Source organism: Sphaeramia orbicularis, chromosome 10 (assembly GCF_902148855.1).
Source record: "Sphaeramia orbicularis chromosome 10, fSphaOr1.1, whole genome shotgun sequence".
In the NCBI taxonomy this organism is placed as follows: domain Eukaryota; kingdom Metazoa; phylum Chordata; class Actinopteri; order Kurtiformes; family Apogonidae; genus Sphaeramia; species Sphaeramia orbicularis.
This window is the reverse complement of record NC_043966.1, coordinates 11,197,875-11,223,106: the sequence shown is the minus strand read 5'-3', so window position 1 is coordinate 11,223,106 and position 25,232 is coordinate 11,197,875. Positions and strand designations below refer to the sequence as shown.

At 35.9% G+C, this 25,232-nt stretch overlaps 2 protein-coding genes and 1 long non-coding RNA gene across 4 annotated transcripts in view; 1 reads left to right on the top strand and 2 right to left on the bottom strand.

Annotated features, from left to right (window-relative positions):
- LOC115426939 (uncharacterized) overlaps positions 1 to 6,624 on the bottom strand; it is a 35,358-nt gene extending 28,734 nt beyond the window's left edge. The window contains exons 1-2 of the long non-coding RNA XR_003936407.1: positions 6,496 to 6,624; positions 5,263 to 5,377 (exon numbers count right to left, since the gene is read on the bottom strand). This is a non-coding gene — a long non-coding RNA (uncharacterized LOC115426939). The remainder of the gene's footprint in view (positions 1 to 5,262; positions 5,378 to 6,495) is intronic.
- Positions 4,876 to 9,107, top strand: tdo2a (tryptophan 2,3-dioxygenase a). The gene is made up of 12 exons (XM_030145212.1): positions 4,876 to 4,962; positions 5,278 to 5,383; positions 5,520 to 5,610; positions 5,825 to 5,895; positions 6,264 to 6,391; positions 6,518 to 6,704; positions 6,908 to 7,015; positions 7,116 to 7,227; positions 7,682 to 7,739; positions 8,188 to 8,267; positions 8,536 to 8,626; positions 8,902 to 9,107. Exons 1-12 carry the CDS (start codon positions 4,928 to 4,930, stop codon positions 9,053 to 9,055), a joined length of 1,221 nt encoding a protein of 406 aa, XP_030001072.1. The 5' UTR covers positions 4,876 to 4,927; the 3' UTR covers positions 9,056 to 9,107.
- Positions 9,108 to 10,831: 1,724 nt separating this feature from the next.
- On the bottom strand, positions 10,832 to 24,103 carry ctso (cathepsin O). 2 transcript variants are annotated; one of them, XM_030145213.1, is made up of 8 exons: positions 23,815 to 24,103; positions 22,113 to 22,218; positions 19,931 to 20,055; positions 15,712 to 15,879; positions 15,303 to 15,424; positions 13,495 to 13,658; positions 11,230 to 11,322; positions 10,832 to 11,092 (listed from the first exon to the last, which is right to left on the bottom strand). In XM_030145213.1, exons 1-8 carry the CDS (start codon positions 24,016 to 24,018, stop codon positions 11,058 to 11,060), a joined length of 1,017 nt encoding a protein of 338 aa, XP_030001073.1. In that variant the 5' UTR covers positions 24,019 to 24,103; the 3' UTR covers positions 10,832 to 11,057. The 2 variants fall into 2 exon arrangements, with proteins under 2 accessions (XP_030001073.1, XP_030001074.1); XM_030145214.1 differs by lacking the exon at positions 13,495 to 13,658.
- Between the last annotated feature and the right edge of the window lie 1,129 nt (positions 24,104 to 25,232).

Sequence of the window (25,232 nt, the reverse complement as noted above, 5' to 3'; positions counted from 1 at the left end):
AAATATATATATATATATATATATATATATATATATATATATATATATATATATATATATATATATATATATATATATGTTTAGTATTTCTGCATATTTCTGGTGTAATTTAATTCTTCAAGGACATAATCATCAAAAAAAGAGAAAAACAAAAAATTGCCTTTTTAACAGTGTCATGATATATTGTGATATATTGTATCATGATCCTAGTATTGTGATTTGTATTGTATCGCTAGATTCCAGCCAATACACACCCCTAGTTACTATATTTAAACCTCCAATGACCAGACTACATAGACTACAAGTTTGCATGAGATATATTAGCACTGATAAGAAATAATAAGAAGAAATCTGATTTATATAGTGCTTTTGAATAAACTGCTGTACAACACAGCAGCAATGAAAAAAAAAGTAAGAGCGCAGTAAAAACAGATTCAATAAAATAAAGACAGTTCTAAATACATACAATTCTAGTAAAAGCAAAAGAACAAGTTAAGATCAGAGTAACACCATATGACTCAGAACAACACACCTCAGGGCTCATATACAACAGTAAACATGTGGGTCTTTAGCTTTGCTTTAAATAGCTCTACAGAACCTGCCTGTCTGATATCAAGGGTCAAACTGGTCCATAGAGTTGGTGCTCGAAAAGAAGAACAGTGGATTATCTGAGGTCATCTTATTATATAACATATGAGTGAGTAATTATTTATGCATATACATAATGACAGAACACATTGGTTTTAGTAATGACAATAATTTTTAAAAAAAAAACAAACAGTTGATCAAAACAACAGAAAAATAAAAGAATCGACATAGTAAAATCTGATCTAATCTAGTAAAAACTCTGTTAATTAATGACCCCCTGACTGATTATTATTGTCTACACTACTGAACATGAACTATGCACAAGCAACCGGCTGGCTGACCATCAAAATCAGGCTGTCCCTTTTGGGCATCACAACACAGACACATCTCAGGGGTTTCGTCATCTAAACAAACTTACATTCACATACAGTAACAAAGATCATATTTAAGTTTGCCATTTTCCTCCATTTGGGGAGTCACTCTGATCAGACTACATGGTTGTTCTGTTTCGTTTTGCAGAATAAACCTGACACAAACACAGCGCTGTCTGGAAATCAGTTGACTTGTTCTCTCCTCTGGAGCCACATGACATTTCCACCACTCCTCTTAAAAGGGTGCTTCTATGGAAGTGGGTTCATTTTGGTACCAGCTTTTTTTAGACCCAATAATAAAAGAGAAATTTAAACATTTTTCTCCCAGTATGTACCTAATGATGACCTCACATAAATACAACAACAACAACAAAAAATTATACTCTTGCTCTGAGCCTTTACAAAATTAATGAATTTTTAATAAGGTTTTGGGGCCAAAAATAGGACCTAGGTGTCAGTGCATTTTATCTGGAAAACATGGCTGTAAATACTGCTATAAATAAAGACACTCTGTTAAATTTGATGATCCTAGTGGTTTTTGTAATCCAGATATGTGGGTTTTTCATGAATCTCAGTCTCATTCCAGGTTTTGTGTATAACTCATTGTGTCCACTGGCGTTACATGCAGAACCTGCCCAGTTAAACGCATATAAATCACAAATGATTTTGCAACAGCGGTCATTTTTGTGAAACACTCTGCCTTGCATAATTAGTTCAATTCCCAAAATGTACCTGTGAGAGACAAAAGAAATATTAAAAAATGAAATAGTAGCGTGTAATTTTCATGTCCTTTTGACCGTGTTACATACAGCTTTTTTTTATTAAATATACTGTAAAATAATGTAAAAATGTGTTTTATCTGAAAAATAGTTTCTCTTTTATCTTAGTAAATATTTATTTTTAAAATAGACCCAAAGTGCTTCCAAACTTGCTTCATAACACTAGTCTACATCTGGTTTGAATTTAAATTTAAACCCTCTGTCCTGTTTTAAGGGACCAGTTTCATAGAAGCACCCAAATATATTTTTAAACAAATATTCTCACCCGTATGTCTTTTTTTTAATTTCCTGTTTCTATGATGCATAAACTATTTCATTCTTAAACCCTGTCATAAGACGGCTTTAAGCAGGAGAAATAGTCTGAGGTATGCGATCTCTGATACGACACAAACACACCTGCAACTACAACTGCTGAGTTCAAGGTCGAGGGTTTAGAAAGAAGAAAACTGTAACTTTTATTAGGTTCTGCTGAAAAACACCCCTGCTCATTTAATCAGTGACTCGCTCAGACCTTGGACATAATGAGAAGTGACACATGCATGTGAGCCGGACAGGTCTGTTAAACACTGGTCTCGTCTTCTCTGAAGCATCTCATCTCATACACCCCCTTTTTCTGTAGCATCTCATTCATCCCGGCTAAATGGGAACAAGAACAAAGCATCCTGGGCCTGCTTCTGCTCTCCGTGTTCAGTCGGCAGCCTTATATTGCTTCGCTTGTACCATGTCCCAATTCAGAAATAGCTGCTTGTTATCATCCCTCTGATCTTCGGAGGACAGTTGCTCAGGCTGTTGGGACTTTACTTGAGAAGTCTACAAAGAGTGTGGGTGAAAAACAAGAGAGCTAATGATCTTGGAGAGATTTGGAGAGGGTGGCGGCGATTGTGGAGGCTTACTCATGAAACTGGGTTAACTGTTGTTTATGAAGAACTGTGGGGTGTTTTTTTGGTCATTGTGTCATCATGTATTTGGGTGACAGGAAAAAGGAAGGAACTATGATCAGTTTGCCAAATGTAGCTTTGATCATGAATAAAAACTATATATAAGGTACCGTTTTTATTCAATTCAATTCAACTTTATTCCAGACTCAAGATCCAATATTGACAGAGAAACACAATAAAAACATGGGGAAAAAAAGAAACAATTAAAGAGTCAATTAAAGAGTAACAGAACAGCCTCTGCATTATAAAGATTCTACGACTGAGTTTATTTGATGATATATATAACATTTTTGAGTGTTGTGCAGGCTTAGTCAGAATTTATCTTGATATGTAGAAGATTTGTTAAGTTACTTGGGGGAGCTGACATGGGAATTTATAGTCAGCAGAAAAAGATAGGGTAAGGGGGCGGGAATGTATAAGGGTGCTTCTATCAAAATGGTCCTAAAAACACAACAGAGGAGCTAAAAATTCAAACCAGATGTAGACTAATGTTATGAAGGAGGTTTGGAAGCACTTTGGGTCTATTTTGAAAATAAATACTGAGATAAAAGAGAAACTATTTTTCACATAAAACCCATTTTTTAAAAATAATATTTTGCATTATATTTAATACAAAAATCCGCATGTAACACGGTCAAAAGGACACGAAAATGACGCACTACTATTTTTCTGAATATCTTTTTATTCTCTCACAGGTACATTTTGGGAATTGAACTAATTATGCAAGGCAGAGTGATTCACAATAATGACCGCTGTTGCACAATCATTTGCGATTTATTTGTGTTTACATGTGCAGGTTCTGCATCTAACGCCAGTGGACATGGTGGGTTACACACAATACCTGGAATGAGACTGAGATTCATGAAAAACCTGCATGTCTGGGTTAGAAAAACCAATAGGATCGTCAAATTTAACACAGTGTCTTTATTTATAGCGCTATATAAGACCATTTACAGCCATGTCGTCCGGGTAAAATGCACAGACACCTATTTTGGTCCAATTTTTGGCCCCAATATTTTATAAAAAATTCATTAATTTTGGGATGGCTCAGAGCAAGAGTATAATTTTTTTTGCATTCATTTGAGGTCATCATTTGGTACATCCTGGGGGGAAATATGTCTACACTTCTCTTTTATAATTGGGTCTAAAAGGCTGATAGACCAGATACCAAAATGTACCCAGTTTCATAGAAGTACCCATATATAAGTTGAACTTCATCCCATTCCTTTTCCAATATGTTTTCTTTTGCATATATTGTTTTTCCTTGCTGTATTTGGTCTTAAATGTTGACATTCGAAATAAAACCATGAACAAACAAACGACTACACTCTTCAGCTTTAGACACATGTACTGTATCTCACATTCAGATCTGCTGTATATGAACACATAAGTTCTGTGTACATGACACATCTCATAATGACACAGACAAACACTACTGCTCATCTCCATTAAGTAAAACTTTACCCACATTGCAAATATTTGCAGATGGAGTCCAGTGGCCTGAAGAGCGTCATCACCACATGTGACTTCTTATAATAAGTAATATCATAATAGCCATCACAGAAGTAAATTTAACAGATAACGTTGAATAATACGAAGATATAATGATGCATCCATGTGGTAATAATAACAATAATCACCATCATCATTTAGTGTGGATCAAACAGATTTCAAACCTCACGTGTTATATTAAAAACATGTTCTATAATATTTTTATATTAGCTAAATGCATGTGCGTTCAATACATTTCTCATATTCTTAATCTAATACAAAGAAAAGCATGAAACTGAATAATAAAAAACATGCAACTGTGTGCAAGATATTCAATCTGAGGGAAATACTGATGTAAAAGCTCCACTCATCTCAGTCAGACGGTTATATAACACAGTTCACTATTCGTTATAGCCCATGTATATAGGCGGAAACGCTATATTCCTGAGAGTAAACACTGAAGATACCCTGTGACTGATACAGAATGTCCACTGAGAGGATTTCTTAACATATTTGTTTTAGACAAAAGGTCATGAATGATGATGAGTTAAACATTCCAACTGAGCAATAATCAACAAATAAATCCAAAATTGAAATAATGGGCTTTCTTGATTTAATATCTGCGGCACAGTGATGCATTTGTTCTATTTGTTATTTCTTTTTGTTTATTGGAAAATGTCCTGTGACCGTACTTTTAGCAGGTTGAACAAAGTCTAGAAGGTGGATCCAGTTAAAGTCAAACAAATAAGAGGCGGGCCGGATGGGGGGCTCTTTTCTCATGAGTGATTGGATAACGTGAGTCTTTAAATATCCACATCGCGTTGAGGACAATTTTAGTAAATATTGGTTTGGAAAGAAGACAACACCTTTCGCTGCTGCTGATTTGATCGAGTCATGAGCGGTTGTCCATACTTTGAGAAGAGGCATTTGTACGTTCAATCGGTCATTCCACCTAAAAGATCTCTTGAGGATTTTGATTGCTCTGTTTCCCGTTTACTATCTAATCTGTTTGTATTTGCTCACATTTGCTTCATTTTAAGTGCTAAATTCTATGTGGTTATTGTGCTAGAAAATAGCAATTAACAAAAGCCTCACCTCTTCAAATCGCAGGTTATTCAAAAACAAGCCTCCCAAAACAGAAGACGATGAAGATGCCTCTCAAGTAGGTGTTAACAAGGCCAGCAAAGGAGGTATCATCTATGGAGACTATCTGCAGGTAGAAAACAACATCTATTATGCATGACATGTATCTTTGCACTTGATTGTTTATTGCAAGATGCGAACCAGAAAAGGCTTTTTTTTTTTTTAATATATTCATTTTTAAATTGTGTGGTACGTTTTCTAACCCTCAGCTTGATAAGATAGTCTCAGCCCAGGTCCTGCAGAGTGAAGTACAAGGTAACAAGATCCATGATGAGCACCTCTTCATCGTCACACATCAAGGTAAAACGAGCCATTAAACTAGGTTTTCAGTCCAAAAACAAAATAAAAAATACTGCTATGTCATGCATTCTCGATTGTCTTCCACTTGCATCATAAGCAGAATATTTAACCAACAGTTCAAATATGGGAAGATTTATTTGTCCATTTAGTTATAATTAGTCATTTAATAACTCTTCTAAACTTCTTCTAAAAACACTTTCCCTTTTTGTTGTAGCCTATGAGCTGTGGTTCAAACAGATTTTGTTTGAGCTTGATTCAGTGCGAGATATCTTCATCAGCGGACATGTGAGTCACATTTCTGTAAAAGAATGTTATGTAACTTTTTCTGTTTAGGGGGGAAAGTTCATTGAGACAGAAAAAAATTAATACAACGCAGGATGAATGAACGAAACTAAAGGCTAAACTCTAAATAACATGAATATTTGAAATTAAAGTATGAATCTAAGGTTGAAAGTCAAAATATATAAGATTGAAGAGTTTCATTCCACTTTTTTTTTTTTTGCGAAAACTTAAAATAAAGCGAAATAAAGACCATAACTACCACAATATGTGGATTTTTTTTTTTTAAACTGTAAAATACATGAAATTACAATATTTTAGGCATTTTTTTTCTACCCTGTTTATCATTAATCATTGATCAAACTACCCTCCAGGTCCGTGATGAGCGCAATATGCTTAAGGTCAACACTCGCATCCACAGGATTGTTATGATCTTCAGGCTGCTGGTCGACCAGTTTGCTGTTTTGGAAACAATGACAGCCTTGGACTTTTTTGACTTTAGGTGAGCTTATAAATAACTTCTGGCCATCTCTACTTTGGCTCTAAAAATTTTATGAGATGCATTCCTCTATGATAGTGCGCTGCTTTACTGCCTGAGTTACTTACTTGTGTGTTTGTATTTGTGCAGGGAGTACTTGTCTCCGGCCTCTGGCTTCCAAAGTCTTCAATTTCGTCTCTTGGAGAATAAAATCGGGGTGCCGGACAACCTGAGGGTGCCATACAACAGACGTCATTACAGGGACAATTTTAAAGGCCATGAGAGTGAGATGCTGCTTGCTACTGAACAGGAACCAACACTCTTAAAACTAGTCGAGGTACATGTGAAACCCACGACCACCCACACAAGGTCACCTCGACAGTCAGTGAACGAACAATAACGAGAATTATCACATTTAGACTGCACTTCTATTCCATTACATGCATGCTCACTGTGTCTAACATCGCAAAGGCCCATGTGCTATGCACAGGTAATAAACGTGATAAGACCTTGGATTGTCATTTTTTTTCCCCTTTCCAGGAGTGGCTGGAGAGAACTCCTGGCTTGGAGGCGGATGGGTTCAATTTCTGGGAAAGGCTGGAAATCAATATATTCGATGGTTTGAATCAGGAGAAAGAAAAAATTGAGGTAAGAGATGATTCCAGCTTTCACAGTAAACTCTCTCCTTTCTCCCTGGAGAACAGGGATGATTGACAGACTGTTTTTTTTGTGGTTATGTGTTGGAAAGAAAATGCCAGATGGCGAAGAGAAGGAAGAGCTGATGGCTGAGCTGGTCAAACAGAAAGAAGTCTTCACTTCACTGTTTGATGAAAAGCGACATGATCATCTTGTGAGCAAAGGTAACGACTTCTATTAATTAATGAAGTGACATAAAGATGGGATTCTTATTTTTACAGATTAAAATTACTACATTTCAAGTTAGTACTATGTGGGTTTTTTTTTTTTTTGCATATTTATCATTTTTTGGTGCATATTTAAGTTACATTGAACATTTGAATATTCAATTTCAGAGGCATTAAGCATGTCCCATTCTTCCCATCCCCTCACCCTCCCACCCCTGGTCCTATATGACATACTTGATGATAGTAATAAAAAGTAAAAGTACTCTTAGAACAAAAAAGGTAAAATAAAAAAGACAATGAAATTAAAAAAAAAAGAAAAGAAAATAATAAAAGCAAAGGAAAAAAAATTGCCAAATAGTAGACAAATCTGCTTATTCACAATTGTGAATGTTATTTAAACATAAAGCAAATCTTCCCATGCAGGTAACATTTATTTACTTTTGTTTACAAGGTGAGAGGCGGCTTTCTTACAAGGCTCTGCAAGGTGCTCTGATGATTTACTTCTACAGGTAGGTGTTCCAGCTTTTCTTCACCTTTAATTATCGTATGAAAATGCTTGAAAAATTGCATCCTATATTACTGTACACTTGCTTTAGTGGAATACACACTTCTTTACTCAGCTGCAGAGTGGATCTAAAGGAAGAAATTAATAGAAACAGACTGATTCTACAAAGTCCCAACTTCTGTGTCAGGTCTTATAACGTAAGAGTTGTAAATCATTAGCAGTTAAGAGTTTGCCAGTTTTATAAAAACAAAGGTGCTGCAATCGCACTTTTAAAACCTTTCTCGTTAAGGACAAGTGACATGACACTCATTAAGGTTAGGAGTCAGGAGTCATGTGACAGACACCGGGTGATAATTAATGTGAAACTGCAGGGGTAGTTGTGAACATACGTATGGTCGTCCATCTCTTCAAATCCTCTTCAAATTGTTCAATCTTTGTTTTCGTACCTTTAGGGAAGAGCCAAGGTTCCAGGTCCCTTTCCAGCTGCTCACCTCCCTCATGGATATTGACACTCTTATGACAAAATGGAGATGTAAGTATGGCAACATCCATCATTTTCAGCACACCAGTCAACAAGAAAATAAAAAAAAATGGTGATATTGTATTTTGCTGGAGGGCAGAGCTAGTCTTGCAGGGGAGTTTACAGGGCTGAAGTAACCTCGAGAACCAAAACTTCTTCTAACAACCACTGTATTTTTATTAGTTTTTTTTTTTTGGCCTTTGACTCTTTTGGAATTTATGATTAAAAATAGCCAAAACATCTCTTATACAACAATGTATACTGTTGCCTTTTGTTTCAGACAATCATGTATGCATGGTGCACCGTATGATTGGCAGCAAAGCCGGCACAGGGGGCTCATCTGGCTACCACTACCTGAGATCGACTGTCAGGTATTGTAAGCTATGAAGTTTAATCAACTGATCAAACACTTTAAACTGCAGGTAACTGAGACACTTCAGAGTTCATTTAGATAAGAGCAGAGTGGTGAAACTCAATGCTTATCTAAATTAACCTGTCATACAGTGTGGTCACTTCATCCTCGCAGGTACACAGAAAATATATTTAGTTTTGAAAGTAGTTTCCACATCATTTAGCCGCAGATGCTTATCGTACATTTTAAAGGGTGCATGAGTAAATTAAAGACACATTTTATTTCCACATGCAGTGATCGCTACAAAGTGTTTGTGGATCTGTTCAACCTGGCTACATTCCTTGTGCCTCGCCACTGGGTGCCGAAGCTGAATCCCAACGTTCACACATTCCTCTACATGGCCGAGTGCTGCGATAGCTCCTACTGCAGCAGTGAAGACTCAGACTAGGGCGAATCTCAGTCATGGAGTCCTGTCTTTGGACCACAAAGCCACATATACTTTGCATCCCTGTAAAAAAAAAAAAGAAAAGTTAAGTGGAATTTTTAGCATTTATTAGATATAGACAAAAAAAACATTTTATTGAGAATGCAATGTTTTGGTCTTTCTGACCCTTTATGCACAATATTTGTCTACTCTGCATAACACAAACCCCACAAAGACATACGTAGGAGGACACTGTAAGATATCTTGCTGTAATTTTAACATTTGATCCATTGGAGTATTGTGCTTCTGACATGTAAATGCATATAACTGGCAAAATTTGTATATTCTAACTTGATGCAAGCAACTTGACAAAAAAAGCTGTTTGTCATTTCACTGTGACACTAAAAGCATGCCACACGTCCTATAATTATGTTAACAAAGAACAGAATAGCAAATTACCTGTTAATCAGTTTCACGCTGCAGCATCAAGGCTCAAAGCAAGGATTCAAACAGCGACGACTGACATAATGTCTCACCCCAGTTTAATGATCGACCAAAGTAGACTATTTTACTCTAATTTAGAAACTTGACCGGTCACAAAGTATAACAGATGGGTCCTTGATAACAACGGCTCAGATGTTTTCTCAATAGAAATGTCAGCTTACTATGACTGAGCTAAAAGCAAATGGATCTTTCAGAGAACCAGTGGGTATTTAAAAACATCATCTTTCATGTCATCATAGCGAAGGTGTCAGACAGCGAGCCAACGCTTTAACATGGATTTCCCTTAGTTTTTGGATGGCGTAGGTGCTGTGATGGCTTTTTGTTATTTGACTAAAATGATGCATGTTTGCAGAACTTTGGGTCTGCATTATCACAAAATTTCGATAGATAGCATAAACAACCTTGATATATGTATGCATACTAATGCTATTCTCTCTCACCGGAGTGGTAGTAGAGAAATCTCAGCAGAGTTCTTCTTGTTTCTTCAGCTTAGATGCTGTGCCTTTTAGGTGGAGATGGTTTAAGGAAAACCCTGCTTTTAATATGAGGAGCTGAAAAAATGTCATTAAGTCTCAGTGTAAATAATTATCACCTAAAATACAACAATCTACACAGCATGCAAGACACTAACATAAACTATAACGTGTACATATTGTTAATAATGTAGTTGTTATAGATATGTTTTGTATAGTATTCTATGTTAAATTAATTTTGATATGTATTTATGTGATTAATGTGATCGCTGTATAGACAAATCTGATAACACAAAACCATATGACTCATAACATGTATCTACTTTATGTATTTAATAAGATACATTTTTTACAGTACATATGTCAATTATTACAGTTTTTCAGTGTTGTGTTCATTTCCCAATTATAATAAAAATATATAAAGTTATTTGCCTTGTCTTCATCATGTCAAGATGTGACTTTTATATAAAGTGGAAACTTAGGCCACGTTCAGACTGCAGGTAAATGTGGCCCAAATCTGATTTTTTTGCCCAAATGTGACCTGTATCCGATCTGTTAAAGACAGTCTGAACAGCACAAATCTGATTTTTTCCAATCCGACCCAGGCCACTTTCATATGTGGTCCTAAATCCGATACATATCCGATATTTTGTAATGCGACTTCAGTCTGAATGGCCAGGCTGTATTTATCCGACTTTTTTGTCACTGAAATGCGACAAATGTGACAATTCTGCATCCCAGGAGGAGGAGTGGTGGGAAAAACATAAACTTCCATAAACACAGTGGTCACGTATTAAGTCAGGACCTCTTTTGCACATGCGGGAACTTCAGGGTCGCATTCAGTTCATATTCAAAACTGATAGAAGTCGCATTTAATGTGTAATATGAACGAGCACACAAAAAAAATCGGATTTCACCAAAAAAATCCAAATTGCGCATTAAGACCTGCTTTCTGAACGTAGACTTAGATGACTGGTTCTGACTTTTGCATCTGTAAACACACACTATCACTTACAGAGCACACAATGACAAACATGCATTTTATGTAGTCAAAGGAAAACAGCTGCCACAGAGTCAGCAATACCTGGGAAGAGAGAAAAAAAAAAGAGAAAATACATGAAACACAGCTGTTAGCACAGGGGCACAGCAAAATAAAGCATACTAAACAACAAACAAGAAACTAAAAGGAAATATAAACACAAAATGACAGATCAAGCTTACCGCAAATGTTTCCACCAATTTTTATATAAACGTAACCTTCGTCGCCCCATGTGGTTCCCCAAGAGTTCTGCACAATCCAGTATGGAATATCCCCTAAGACAAAAAACATGCATTTCAAGATTGAATTATTTACAGGGGAGCAATAGGTGTGTATCTGTGTGTGCTGCAGCTGCAACCACTTTACACCGTTACATAATCCTTCATGTCCTTGTGTAATACCCACAAAGCACAAGTGTGTGTGAAATAATTCATGTTTGGAAACATAAAATACTGCTGTGTGTGAACTATGTCAAGAAATAAAAGGAGAGGTGGCTAAGATAACGGTGTGATAATACAACTGTGGTTTCATCTTCAAAGTTGCATACTGGCTTTTTAACCTGGGACACAAACTTTAGGAGGTAACTGTCTAAATAACCTGAATTTCTGTACTTGGAAAACTTAGAACATGACGTTAAAAGGACAAATAAGTTACAAAGGCAAAAGGTGAAATACAGAGCAAGTGGAATCTATCCACTCTAAATCCTGTACTAATATTTTCAGGTGAGATAATCACGAATCTTAAATGCAATTCTATTTCTTTACAAAGTAGAGACGTTGAAAATTAGCAGGGCCCCATTACACAGTATTAACCCTTTATCAGGCAAGTGACTATTTTTGGTATTTTCCGCATACATTACAAGACAGTGACAGCAACAGTTACAGTGAGGATAGTGAGTCACCAATCTCAGGTCCAATGTGGTCTACAGGGTCTGTAAGGTCCACCTCTGCATGAACAGTGAGTGAGCCTGCTTTGTTAGGTACCATGAAGTAATGGTACTAATGTAAGGAATGATGTTCAAAGGGAGAACGTGGATGTGGACAGGGGTCTGGATCAGCACTTACGTTGGTCTAACGTTCTAAAATATATGTTCCTTTCATGTTACATGTGTTTTTCTTGTATTTTCTATATATGGGTGCTTCTATGAAACTGGTCCCTAAAAGCAGGACAGAGGGGCTAAAAATTCAAACCAGATGTAGACTAATGTTATGAAGCAAGTTTGGAAGCACTTTGGGTCTATTTTAAAAATAAATACTTACTGAGATATAAGAAACTATTTTTCAGATAAAACACACTTTTATATTATTTGACATTATAATTAATACAAAAATCTGTATGCAACATGGTGAAAAGGACGTGAAAATTATGCGCTACTGTTTTCTTGAATATCGTTTTATTCTCTCACAGGTTCATTTTGGGAATTGAACTAATTATGCAAAGCAGAGTGTTTCACAAAAATGATTGCTGTTGCAAAATCATTTGCAATTTATATGCATTTAACTGGGCAGGTTCTGCATGTAATGCCAGTGGACACAATGGGTTACATACAAAACCTGGAATGAGACAGATTTATGAAAAACCCTCACGTCTGGATTAGAAAAACCACTAGGATCATCAAATTTAACACAGTGTCTTTATTTATAGTGCTATATTAGACCATTTCAAGCCATGTTTTCCAGATCAAATGCACTGACACCTAGGTAGTTTTTCCTGTCCCAATTCTGGTCCTATTTTTGCCCCAAATATTTTATGAAAAATTCATTAATTTTGGGATGGCTCAGAGTAAGAGTATCTATTATCTGAGGTCATCATTAGGTACATCCTGGAGGGAAATATGTCTAAATTTCAATTTTATTATTGGGTCTAAAAAGCTGGGAAAGTGCCAGGTACCAAAATGTACCTGGTTTCATAGAAGCACCCATATAGTTTTTGGATTTTTTTTTTTTTTTTTGCCACTTGTGGGCAAGGGACCAAATATGGTAACTTAATTGTACATAATTTCCTACATGATGATAAAAAAATTAATCTGTATGTTGACAGGTGTCTGGATCAGCACTTACGTTGTTCTAATGCACTAAAAGTGATGTTGTAATGTTCCAAAATATATGTTCCTTCCATATTACATGTGTTTTTCTTGTATTTTTTATATATGCTTCCTGGAATTTTTTTTTTTTTTTTTTTGCCACTTATGGACAAAGAACAAAATATGGTAACTTCATTTACCTTGATTTTCGACATGACAATACAAAATTTCTGTAAAAATAAATAAATAAATAAATAAAAGTCTTCTTATGTCCTCCAATAACACACTGAGGTTGAAATTTTGAATTTCACAGTATTTCTGTAAGTGGACTATAAAGGGTTAAAATCGAGAATAGGCTGGGGTCAACTCTGTTTTATTCTGGAGTCATGATTCAGTCTAAAGCCAATGCAGTGACAACATGTACCAGTGGTGTCATATCCAATAATTAGGACTGCATGGTTAGACCAGTGGCTGGAACAATGGTACTGGATGATTCCGCCCAGATAATCCTGCCAGCTGACAGCGTCCACAATAGCTGCCAAAGGACCGTGTGCCACCAGCTGACCCATCATTGCTTCCTCTTGACCACTGGGGAGAAATATCAGGAAAATGCAATGAGGGCACTGGAGTATGTGCATTTTGTTCATGCTTCTTTTCAAGCCATTACTGAATGAAACAGACTATAAAGTGTAGAGAATAAATACACTGATTTATTCACACTGACAATGAAAAACTTGACCTGCTACAAACAACCATCAAAGTCCAAGACATGAAAGCTTTTAGTTCATTATTATTTCTTTCCTCTCTTCATTTTAATCCCATCTACGTCTCAATAATTTAATTACTTCAGTTATTACATCAGTTTGTGATCAGCCACAACATTTTACATAGTCTTTTTATTAAAACGGCTCTTCAGTTCTTTGTCGTTACTGCAGACATAAGCCGACAAGCTTATGCCATCCATTCCCGAAGTCTGGGTTGTGGCCCAGGAGATGTTGTTTGGGTCAGCAAAGAAAAAAGAAAAAAAAAAAAAAAAAAATCAACAAGAAGCAGCAGAAGAAAAAAAATTACAAGCCTCTTAACTCCACTTAAATGCATTCATTCTGTGTCATTTATCAAGTATTTCAAATGTGCACTGTTTTAATGAGATAAAATGAAAATAATGAAATAGAAAACAACCTCCAGCTAAACGTATTTATTTCAGCTCACTAAGCATATAACATGGGATCATTTTCAGTAGCACATGCATAAAACAGAATCATGATTATTGCTGGAAAACCTATTTGAGGCAATATTATAAAGTAAAAAAAAAAAAAGAAAAAGGTCAGAAAAATTGAATCATGCCACATCATTTGTTCTTTTCGTGATTCATAGATAGGGTGTATTGTAAATTGGGTCACAATGGTTTGTCATTTTTAAAAAAGTAGGTCCTGAGAAAAAAAATGTTTGGGAAATTGCCCTGTGCCATGGCATCTTGTCCTTCCAACAGATAATTCACACTGGGCAGAGCTTTTTAAAGTAACAGGCCAAAAACGTCATTTTCACACTAGGTCACTGGATTGTCAACATATCAAGGACTTCTAATCTTATTTGATATTTTTAGTTAAATCAAATACAAAAATAAGTATTTCGATTTGGATTTGTAAATTGCTGGACTGTATTTTAACTCTAATTTTAAGCTCTGTTTAACTTAACTCCTTTTCATTTTGTTGACATATCATAAAAGATCCTATGGAAACAAAGGTGGTATACAAAGCTACCCAGAAGTATAGACAGTTGTTACATTAAATTTACAAACAATGAAGCCATTCTGTTATTTCTAATGCACTGAAATAAAAATTCCATTATAAAACTAACAGAGGATTTAGAGGAACATTATAATAGCACCCAATACGACGCTGATAAAGGCCATACTGTGCATTACATATGTATGAGTGTGAGTCTCAGTTGTGTTCAATATTAAAGAGGATCTGATTCTCTTTAACTCAAGGTGACCTTTGGGCCAAAATGACTCCACAGTCAAGAACCTCTGTCCTACTAAGTAATCCACATCTATGTTGACACAGTAAACACTGTGTCCTGCAAGTGCTGAGCGCTATCACACTCCCCTCTGCTCTGTCCTTGGTACTTCATAAAAACGGCGCAGAAATCTGTGCAATTTTTGCCTTTTTAACAATGTTAATTTTTAGCCTTTACTGCTTAAAGACAGCTTGCAAAAATGTGTGTGGTTACCTGAAGTCATATGTGGAAAAGTCCTTTACTGAAACACCTTCATGTGACTGGGAGAAAAAATGGCAGATTCCAGTCTTAGCCTTGTAGGGGTACTCAGATCGAGGCACCAATTTCAGTTTTGTCTGGAAGTGAGAATATATTTCAGTTAAGGTATTACCTGAATACAGAATATTTCCTTGGAGCCTTTATGAACCACTCATATTGAAGACCTTTTGTTATATTGGATATTATTTTTCCTTCACTTACTGCCACTACATATCTACCTGAAAAACATGAGTGCTGTGAATAATGTTAAAAACCGAAACTTTAAATTTTTTATAACCCAGAAATATTCAGTGCATCCTCTTTTACTTTCAGAAACATCTGCTAAGTGCTGGAAAGTATGTGAAACTTTAAACATTCAGTATACCTGATTTAACCAGCTCAGGGCCCGGCTTGGAGACCCTCCACTGCAGCCTGCGTTTTGGTAGGAGCAGTCCAGGACTTGCTGTACACTGAGCTGCTCCAGCTGTGAGCCTCCGATGGCATGGTCGGCTTGCATGGCTCCCACTACGCTGAATGCCCAGCAACTCCCACACTGTGAAAATAAACTTCTAGTAATCAGAAAAACAGAATGAAAAGTCGGTGCATAAAGTCTTTTCAGGACAGCATCCAAACTCTGACATGATCCAGCCACATCTTACAACCTCTAGAAGGAGAAATCAATTTTGTTTATACATATTCACAAGAAGATGTCTTGCTAAAGGAAACTTGAGCTCGGCAAAAACTTGCCGGCAAAATCAATGCTGTAATTGAAAACGCTCTGCAAGTATAATCATACTAATAAGAAAATGATACGGCTGTTTTGTTTTCGGATGGTAGACTGTCAAAATTTTAATATTTTGCACCAAAATGCATAATGGGAATAGATTGTGTTACATATTGAAATAAAATCATTTAAGTATCACTAGATAGAAATGTGTGTGTGTGCGTGTGTCTGCTACTCATGGTGAGGAAGTGAGATGATCTGGTGTGAGTACACTGTGACTAATTGTTTTCTGCTGCCATCTACTGACAGAAACACCTCAGGTATGCTGCATCTTGAGCAAAATCCTAATTTGCTATCTAGTTAATGTGAGCATTAGGGCTGTAGATAAACTGATGATTTGGTGGTGACTACATTTATATTCGTTCCCAAAACAGATTTTTTTTTCTAAAAGGCTTCATGTTTTATTACAGACGACTGCATCTTTTTTGTGTGACTTTTGCACAGGTAATCTTTGCATCCAAACAGAATAAGACCACATTCTGCTCACTTGCTCAGCATAAATTCCCATAAGGGTGAAGCAAACCTGAACTCTCATTGTAAAATCCAATATGTTGTTGCTCAATATGGCTTAAAATCAATATTGAAGTCAAAGTCAGTTATTATAGCCTGAGCTCTACATAAGTATGCGCTGAGTATACAAAATAATAGGACCATCTGCTGCATCTTTTAAGGCAATGAAATACACTTGTGTCATAAAAGTGGATTTAAGACAAGGAAAAACTGGATATAAAAAAAAACTGTGATGAGTTGTGAGTGAGTTGATACTTTTTGTCTTTTGAGTTTGGAAATGTCTTTTATTTTTCTGTCCATCTACCCATCAGGAAAACTTAGTCCAGGCAGCCTTGCGGATACGGCCAAAGAAAACCTGGGCAGAAAAACTGCAATACAGCACAAGCAGCAGGAGAAAAGTGGTCCTGTACAGACTTTGCCTGAAGCAGTCAGCTTTACCTAAATTCAGGAGAGTAAAATATATGTTATGGTGCTGGCTTTTCCATGTATGCTGGCCGTCTTTCCCTGAGGATTGCAGCTTTACTGTGAAAATATCATACCCGGCAGCAAACAGACTGACTAAAGACATAAAGGACAAAAAGAGCAGAAAGTAAACCTTTAGTGAGGACAAGCAAGGCCTCCATCTTAGTAACCCTTGTCTCCCTGTCTATTTCCCTGGTGCATTCTGCTCTCTGAACAACAGCGGATGCAACACTCAGTGGCTCAGTTCAGAACTAACTTCAGCTTGTCCTGTTCCACCTGCTTTTCCCCGACTGCTAATAAGGTAATAAGTGAACATTCCCTGCTAGGGATGACACCAGGGAATACAACTACTACAACTACTACTGCTGCTGTGTGTGAAACGGTATGAAAACACAAAGACAGAAGGGAAGTTTCCATCGAGATATAGTGCAAAGTGTAGAGGAGTGATATTTTGCTTTGTTTTAATGGAATTATACATTTTAAAACATTCCCCTGTGGTCAACACAAACTGTAAATGATATGTTTGGGTCTGAATTCTTCATTAATTCAACTCCACAGATCCATCTTCAACCCTATTTCTGAGTAATAACACCAGAAAGGTCGTTTTAATGCAAATGAACCACTTCATGCCCCACCCCTCTAGGTTATTGGCTGTGCTGCTCTGTCCCATTCAACCAACAACTGAACATTTTAGGTAATCGGCTCGAAGTTTGGACATATTTTCAGTATGGACTACAATCGCTGCTGCTGACAAACAATTCTCTGAGAAATGTTCGTCGGAAGTCTAGACCTTATATGCACAAATGTCATGACGTAACTAGCGATAGACGCAACAAATTAAGCTGGAATTAAAACGGGTTGTAGAAATCCACTCGATTTTTGCCAGAATGAATACAAAGATAGCTTTGCAGCTCCTGGAGGATTCAAATTCAAACTTTTTGAACTATTAGGGTCCAAATACACAAATAAATGAACCAAAGACTAATAAAAGTGGGTTTAGCAAAATATGACCCCTTTAAGTGAATTTTCAGAGAATCAGACAAAGAAAGTGCAGATTCATACACATGTACACATAATAATAATAATAATAATAATAATAATAATAATAATAAATCGGTTTTATATAGTACTTTTCTTGGTCTTTACAATAAGCAGCCAAAGAACAAACACAACAAAAGGGCAAATACGGTTATGGAACAGATACAGAGCTAATACAAAAGGGCAAACAAAGAACAAACACTCAAGCAAAAAGGCAGAGACAGATACAGAAAAGAAAGCACATGAGAGACAGAAGGGTGAAGGTGGATGAAGGTGGAACAGGCGGTCAGTTATCGTAGGCTGATCTGAAGAGGTGAGATTTCAGTTGGCTTTTGAATGAGGTGAGAGTGTCAGAGTTCCAGAGGGTTGGGGCAGTGATGGCAAAGGATCTGTCACCCAGGGTACAGTACATGAGGTGGTAATCGACATAAACAGTAGGTGTATGTGAGTAGTATTTGCTGCATATGTGATTTAAAAACCCAAGGCTAAGACTAAAAATATGTGCGAACTTCCTGTCCTTTGATGTTTGATTCATTATTACCTTAATGAAATGTAAATTAAATAAATAAAATGGAACATGAACTAATTGGCATTTACGACATATGGACAAAACCTCTCATCTACAACTTGTAAGACTCCCTATTCCCACTGATTACAATAAAACCATGATAAAAATGTTCATGTCACTGGTTAATAATTATCACAATCAATGTCACGTCAATATTTCATTTAAGCTTAAAGCCGATTATCTTCTTGAGCAAAAGTTGACGATACGAGACTCTTAGTTGTGGTTTAAAATGATTCATGGTCAGAATGTGATAAATATTTCAGAAATATGGAGGGAGAAGATTTAAAAGAATTACAACGCTAAAAAAAAAAAATCACCATCAAGTAAAATTAAGTATAAGCACTGAAGCATTTTGTAAGTGTCGATGACAATGCAAACAAAATAAAAACGTAATGATATTTAATGCAATACAGAATTAGAATATTTGTCTTTATTGTCTTATAATGAAACAGGACTTCAATATATTCTAATATTTTTGTCTATATACTGTCCAACTTAAAACTCTGCCTGTTAAATGTAGTATTTTACACAATAACATGCTACCTAAACCAGTTTTTGAGGAACTAAAGCAACAAACCAGAGGCTTTCGACCCATAATTTTGTCAGAAAACATAAAGCTAGCTTTATCTTTGCTGCCTGAACTGCTGAACTTGATTCAACCTTTTCCACCATTTCTTTTCTTTTTCATTTCTTGTGTTAATTCTCCTCCACATATGCAGACACACACATTCTGTTATTAGCAGTACATTTACTCACTGAATCCCAATCTTACATTTACCCTTTAGCAATGCACCAACTTATCCATTTCTCCCTGGCTTAGATGTCTTAAATTTTCTACATTTCCTCTCAGGTTCGATAAAGTACAAAGTGAATTGTTGAGTATAAAAACTGTTGGATGGAAATGTACTTATTGATTGCATTGTTGTCTGTCTCTGTGAAACAAGACGTTAAATCCACATACCGGCATAGCTCACACATTAGGATTTATTGCTGAAAAAACACCTCAGCTGAAATAAACCCTATTACAGGAGCTGTACTTGTGTGTGGATTTTATTTCTTGTTTGTCATGGATGCGCATGTCTTAACTCTCCATTACTTGCTCACTACTGTCATTTTGTTTTCCAGTGATAAAATGTTCTGACTAAAAAAAATGGATGACCACAGTCTAAACCCAAAAACAGTTTCTCAGTCTATACAGATTTTTGAGCCAACATATTCATCTTTATACTGTGAAGTTCTTACTGCTCCCTGGTTCTGGACCGGTGCTACGACCGCTTTGTCCCTCCAGTCGAATCTGGCCGGTAGCCCCGGTGTCTTCAGTCCAGAGAAAATAGGCGCCTTGTCAGGTACTACCCGCAGGTAAAGATCTGTAGATAACGCATCATAAATCAGAGTTATTATCAGATACAAACACTATGGAAATCCTCTTTGTGCCAATTGAATATTTCCCTCTTTGCACCAATTCACATAACTTCACTGGTGATACACTGTGATACGTACTAGTCCAAAAACAGCTTCGTAAGTTGGAATGTGTTATCCGTTACCTTCTGTTTTTGTTCTTACCATTATTGGTATGTGCTGTTCTTTACCATTAGTGGTGTTGTATTTTTTTTTTTTTTACCACTGTTGGTATGTAATTATTATTATAATGTAAATCAACGGTTAGCTGTTACCCCATGGTAACACCACCATGAATGTACTTTGTTTCAATTTTTCACACATATTTTGGTTAAATAATGTAAATACTGTTGAATGAGTTTATTATAATTTTGTATAGGCCTGTTTGTTCATTGTCTTGGTTTGAAGTTTAAGGAAGGGGGTGAGTTTTTTAAACAATGTTAAGTTATTGATAAGAAATGGGGGTGGGATTAAATAAGTTTTCTTCTTCTCACTCCTTTTCAAGCATAAATGAATGTATGTGAAATATTGTACCTGCATGTATTCTGTTGATTGTTTTTTTTTGTATGCAGGTCATTTGTGTTGTAAATACTTACTTGCTCAAAATAAATGAATGAATGAATGAATGAATGAATGAAATAATTACTATACAACCTTTGATTTTCTGTAGAAATTCAATCTAACAGGCCTCCAATATGACCTTCTGTTTTTGAAATATTGTTTTTTCTGACTTTTCAGTTAGGTGCAGTACTTAGGCTTGAGAAACAGAAACAAACCTGTGGGTGTGGTTTCTCTACTACTTTTAAGATGAATTATATTTATTGTATCAGCAAATACACTATCAACCTAAATGGAATATGTTTTTATGAATAGCAGGGTGCTGTGTGCTATTTATGTAACTGGTAATATGTATTGAATTTATCAATGAGCAGACTGGTTTCTTTGCTATTTTCTAAAAACTAAAATAAGAGAGGTCTGAAAATATGCACACACACACACACACACACACACACACAAAAATTACATATCACAACATAAAAGAGCTGCACAATTACAGAATTACAGTATTAGCCTATGTAATTATAGAATCATAAAAGACTAATTTTAAGGTCCACAGGATTTGGGGTCAGGAATATGAGAGCTAATTGCAAAAAAATACACACAACTTTTACTGAATGAGGAGAGAGACAAATGCTAAATGTAAGCTTCAACAAGATTTGTAGTGTTTTAAGATGTGGTATTTTTCACCATAGTTTAAGTTTATGTATTTGGAAAAAAAATACAAATTTCAAAATGATGCATTTTCCTTGATAACCACGGATAAGCACTTAAGTCAAAATCACAATTGCAAATAGAGATTTCACCCAAAACTAATCACAATGTGACTTTTTTCTCCATATTGTGCAGGATGCAACTAAACAAGTCATTTAGTCCATCAAAAACCCTAAGAAAAGACTTTTAACTTGTGAGAAAACTGCTGTTTCTGGTCATTAATTTAAAAACAGCTTATTTCTTTATTAACTCTGTAAAGCCAACATTTCATGTGCGCTTTAGCAGATTTTGGACTTGCATTTGTACACATAAAAACTCAATGTCTTTACAAGTAATAGGAACAGTTCCTTCTCAACATTTTGTCACAGTTGTCCAATTATAATTATTGCACAGTTGCATATCAAGCACTAATTTAATACCAGTGCTGGTTTGCCCAAAACATTGTGTATTTACTTCTCCACATAAAACTAATTGGTATTTTGTGAAACTTGCTGTAACATCAGGCAGGGGATTGCTCTGCACTTAAAACTTTGTCGGCAAACTTCCCCAACTAAATGCACATTACAGCACACTGAATTATATATTGACTCTAAAGAAACTGTGTTTAATGCAGACGGGTTGGATCAACAACCAATACCTGACTGAATTTTTAGAACTGCTATATGCTATTTTATTATCATCCAACAGATTTAATGAGCACAAACTGGTCAAGAGCAGAAAAAAATGTACACACTGTGGCAATGTTTCTACCTACCTTTGAATTCCTTCTGTGAGAGATCAGAGAACTGGTTGATGCCATACTTGGCAGACTGTGACATTGTAGAGAAAGAATTCAGGTATGCATGGCGTTCTGTAGCATTCTGCAACAAAAATCCAGTTCATTTATAAACATTATTACACTGCACTCATGCAATTATTTCCCACTTCAACCTACTCTAACATATTACTTACTCAGTTATGTTCAGCTTGAACATCATACACCTGATGGTTTCTCACCACGTCTTAAATGTCAACAGCCGTTTTCAGCGTAGTGCATTTTAAAGCTAATGCACGAGGGATGCAAAAAAGTAGGGATAAGCATATTAAAAATAAACTCAAAGTAAAATAATCAACACAGCTCTACTTAATGACTTGTGAAACTCATCATGACATAAGTATACCGACAGGAAGAAGAGACGCCGACTACAACAAAAATTTACTTCAGGCTATTAAAAGCTTTTGTTTGCCTCGCAAAAGAGACAGCTGTTGTGTGGTGTTCTTTAGTTTTGGGGAAAACGCCTTAGCAGGATTGGCTGAAGGCCAAGACTGAACAGGTGATCGGTTAGGTAAATATGTGTACTGACAAATATGGAATGGTTTACTCAAGTTTATCCTATATATGTAACCCAACTTGACTGGTACCTTGTTCATGCTGTTTGGTGTGAGCCCAGAGCTCTGTAAAGGTATTCAAGAAGGAAATAAGACAATGTCTTGTCTCCTTGGGAATTATTTCTGACATACCATAATTTTTTTCAAACATTTTTAACTCTTTTAGACTTGACAAAGGCAACACTCGGGCAGAAACGCCACAAACATTACTTTTAAATCTCTGTGAAGTAAAACTTTCCAAAAATGTGTACCTCTATCAACTTAAAATGAATCAACTCTTTAAAAAATGATGTAAATTATGCTTACCTTTTTGACTGACTGAGTGGCTAATCGATTATTTCTACACTATTAAAGAGTTTTAGCTAAGGAAGATGATTTTCTCAAACCATAAAACAACATTTTGTTCATCACAGCCAAAATCAATACATAAGATAAGAGATAAGATATGTCATCATTAGTCCCACAAGGGGAAATTCCAGGTTTACAGCAGCAAAGTACAAAAGCACACAAGAGCAAAGAAGTGCAAAATCAAAAATGAAGACAAATCATAAATGCTATATATAATTTATAGCTGTGAACATGCTGCTCATGCCACAGGTTGGATATTATTAGGATGTATTTATTACACTGAATTATTTGGAGCAGTTTCTGTTATGGAAAGCTGCAGGAAGTAAAGATCTGCAATACCTTTCCTTCACACACTTTGGGTGTCTCATCCTATCTCTAATGGAGCTTCTAAGTGCACGGAGTGTGTGTTGGAGGGGGTGGGAGAATTTGGAAATATATCATTTGGAAATATGTGATTTTCAAAAAATTAAATAGAAAACTTTAGTATGAAAATTAACTAGATCTGTTGGAGGGAAAATATAGTATTTGTATCAGTACACACTTGTTATAATACCTAATCTGAAAAGTATTATACACTTCCTTTTTTTTTTTTTTTTAATTATACACTTCCTTAATGTGGAGTGGGCGTGGCCTGTGACGTATGGTGGTCGTTTGTTTACAGTCGTGCATTGAAGCGTGGTTTTACTGATCTGTCAACAGTTTGTCTTTTTACTCCCATTCTCTCAGAGCTCATTTCTTACCTGGAAATAAACGCGTCGGCGGTTAAATTCCTCGCTGTCCACCTCGTACGTGCGGTGAAAGTGCGCTCTGAACGCACGGAAATCCGCTGCAGAGCCGTTTAACTTTGCGTCACTTTCACTTGAGTTCACATTTTGACAACACAGAGGACCGACGAGTGTGGACAAGACCGCTAACGACCCCAAAAACAACGGACTGACCGACATTTGACAAAGGAAAAGTCGTCCGAGTGCGTGGGGTGATTAATCAAAGGACGCACACATGTTCAGATGTTGGCGGAAAAGGTGAAGAGGAATATTAAGCGCATGCGCAGTATGAAGGAAAGCGTCCTAAAATGAGAAAGCGATAAGGAAGAAGTGTGAAAGGAAGAAAAAAAAACGCATTAAAGTATTCAGAGACGAAAACAAGCCAAAGATGTGTTGGAAATAAATATATAACAAGCTTAAAATTGCATATATCATTTTAACACTTAAATAAATACAAAAATAATTCCCATATTTGATGAAAATTTCAATGTGGACAAACTACTGACCTTAAAGCCTGCTTGTATTCTGACATAAGCCCCTGTGAAATCCTTATTCTAATTTTTTTCACCTCTTAAACTCTTTTCTCCTACATTACTGACATGAATTTTGTATATACAGTCATGGAAAAAAATTATTATACGATCAAAAGTCATCAAAAACAATGGTTAAGCCAGGGTTGTCAAACATACGGCCCGGGGGCCAAAACTGGCCCGCCAAAGGGTCCAATCCGGCCCGCAGGATGAATTGGTGTAATACAAAAATTACACTGAAGATATTAATAATAAAGGATGTCAAAATAAACTTAGTTCAGTTCCATCTAAAGTGGGTCAGACCAGTAAAATACTATCATAATAAAGCATAAATAACAAAACCCACATATTTTTCTGTTTTAGTGAAAAAAAAAAAAAAAAAAAAAAGTAAAATTACACAAAAATGTTAACATTTACAGACTAGCCTTTTACAACAAATGTGAAAAACCTGAAATGTCTTAAGAGATTTAAGAGTAATTTTACCAATATTCTGTTATTAAATGTTTTGTGCATTTGTAGATAAACTGTGATCGGTACGTTGTAATGAAAATGTAAAAATGAGAAGCTGAGGCCAAATAATGGCATAAATTGTTAAAACTGCACTTTTTTTCTTAATAAATTTCATTTTGGTCATGGTTTATGTTTTTCCATATTTTTTTAAAAGACAGTTTGTAGATGTAGAAATTTTAGTAATATAATCATACTTTTTTCACTCTAAAACATAGAAATTAGACATACACATTTTGGAATTGCTATTATTTATGTATTATTATGTTATTATTTTAATGAGCCGGCCCACTGCAGGTCATATTGGGCTTTATGTGGCCCCTGAACTAACAGGAGTTTGACACCTCTGGGTTATGC

Bases quoted from the DNA above. Each gene is read 5' to 3' on its own strand.
- tdo2a (XM_030145212.1), top strand. From the start codon at position 4,928: ATGGGGGGCTCTTTTCTCATGAGTGATTGGATAAC. The intron at 7,016-7,115 runs GTAAGAGATGAT...TGTGTTGGAAAG, and splicing joins AGGAGAAAGAAAAAATTGAG to AAAATGCCAGATGGCGAAGA. The intron at 8,627-8,901 runs GTATTGTAAGCT...TTCCACATGCAG, and splicing joins TACCTGAGATCGACTGTCAG to TGATCGCTACAAAGTGTTTG.
- ctso (XM_030145213.1), bottom strand. From the start codon at position 24,018: ATGTCGGTCAGTCCGTTGTTTTTGGGGTCGTTAGCGGTCTTGTCCACA. The intron at 11,323-13,494 runs GTACATGTTGTC...TTTTTGTCTTAG, and splicing joins TATTGGATATGACACCACTG to GGGATATTCCATACTGGATT. The intron at 11,093-11,229 runs GTAAGCTTGATC...CTCTCTTCCCAG, and splicing joins AATTGGTGGAAACATTTGCG to GTATTGCTGACTCTGTGGCA.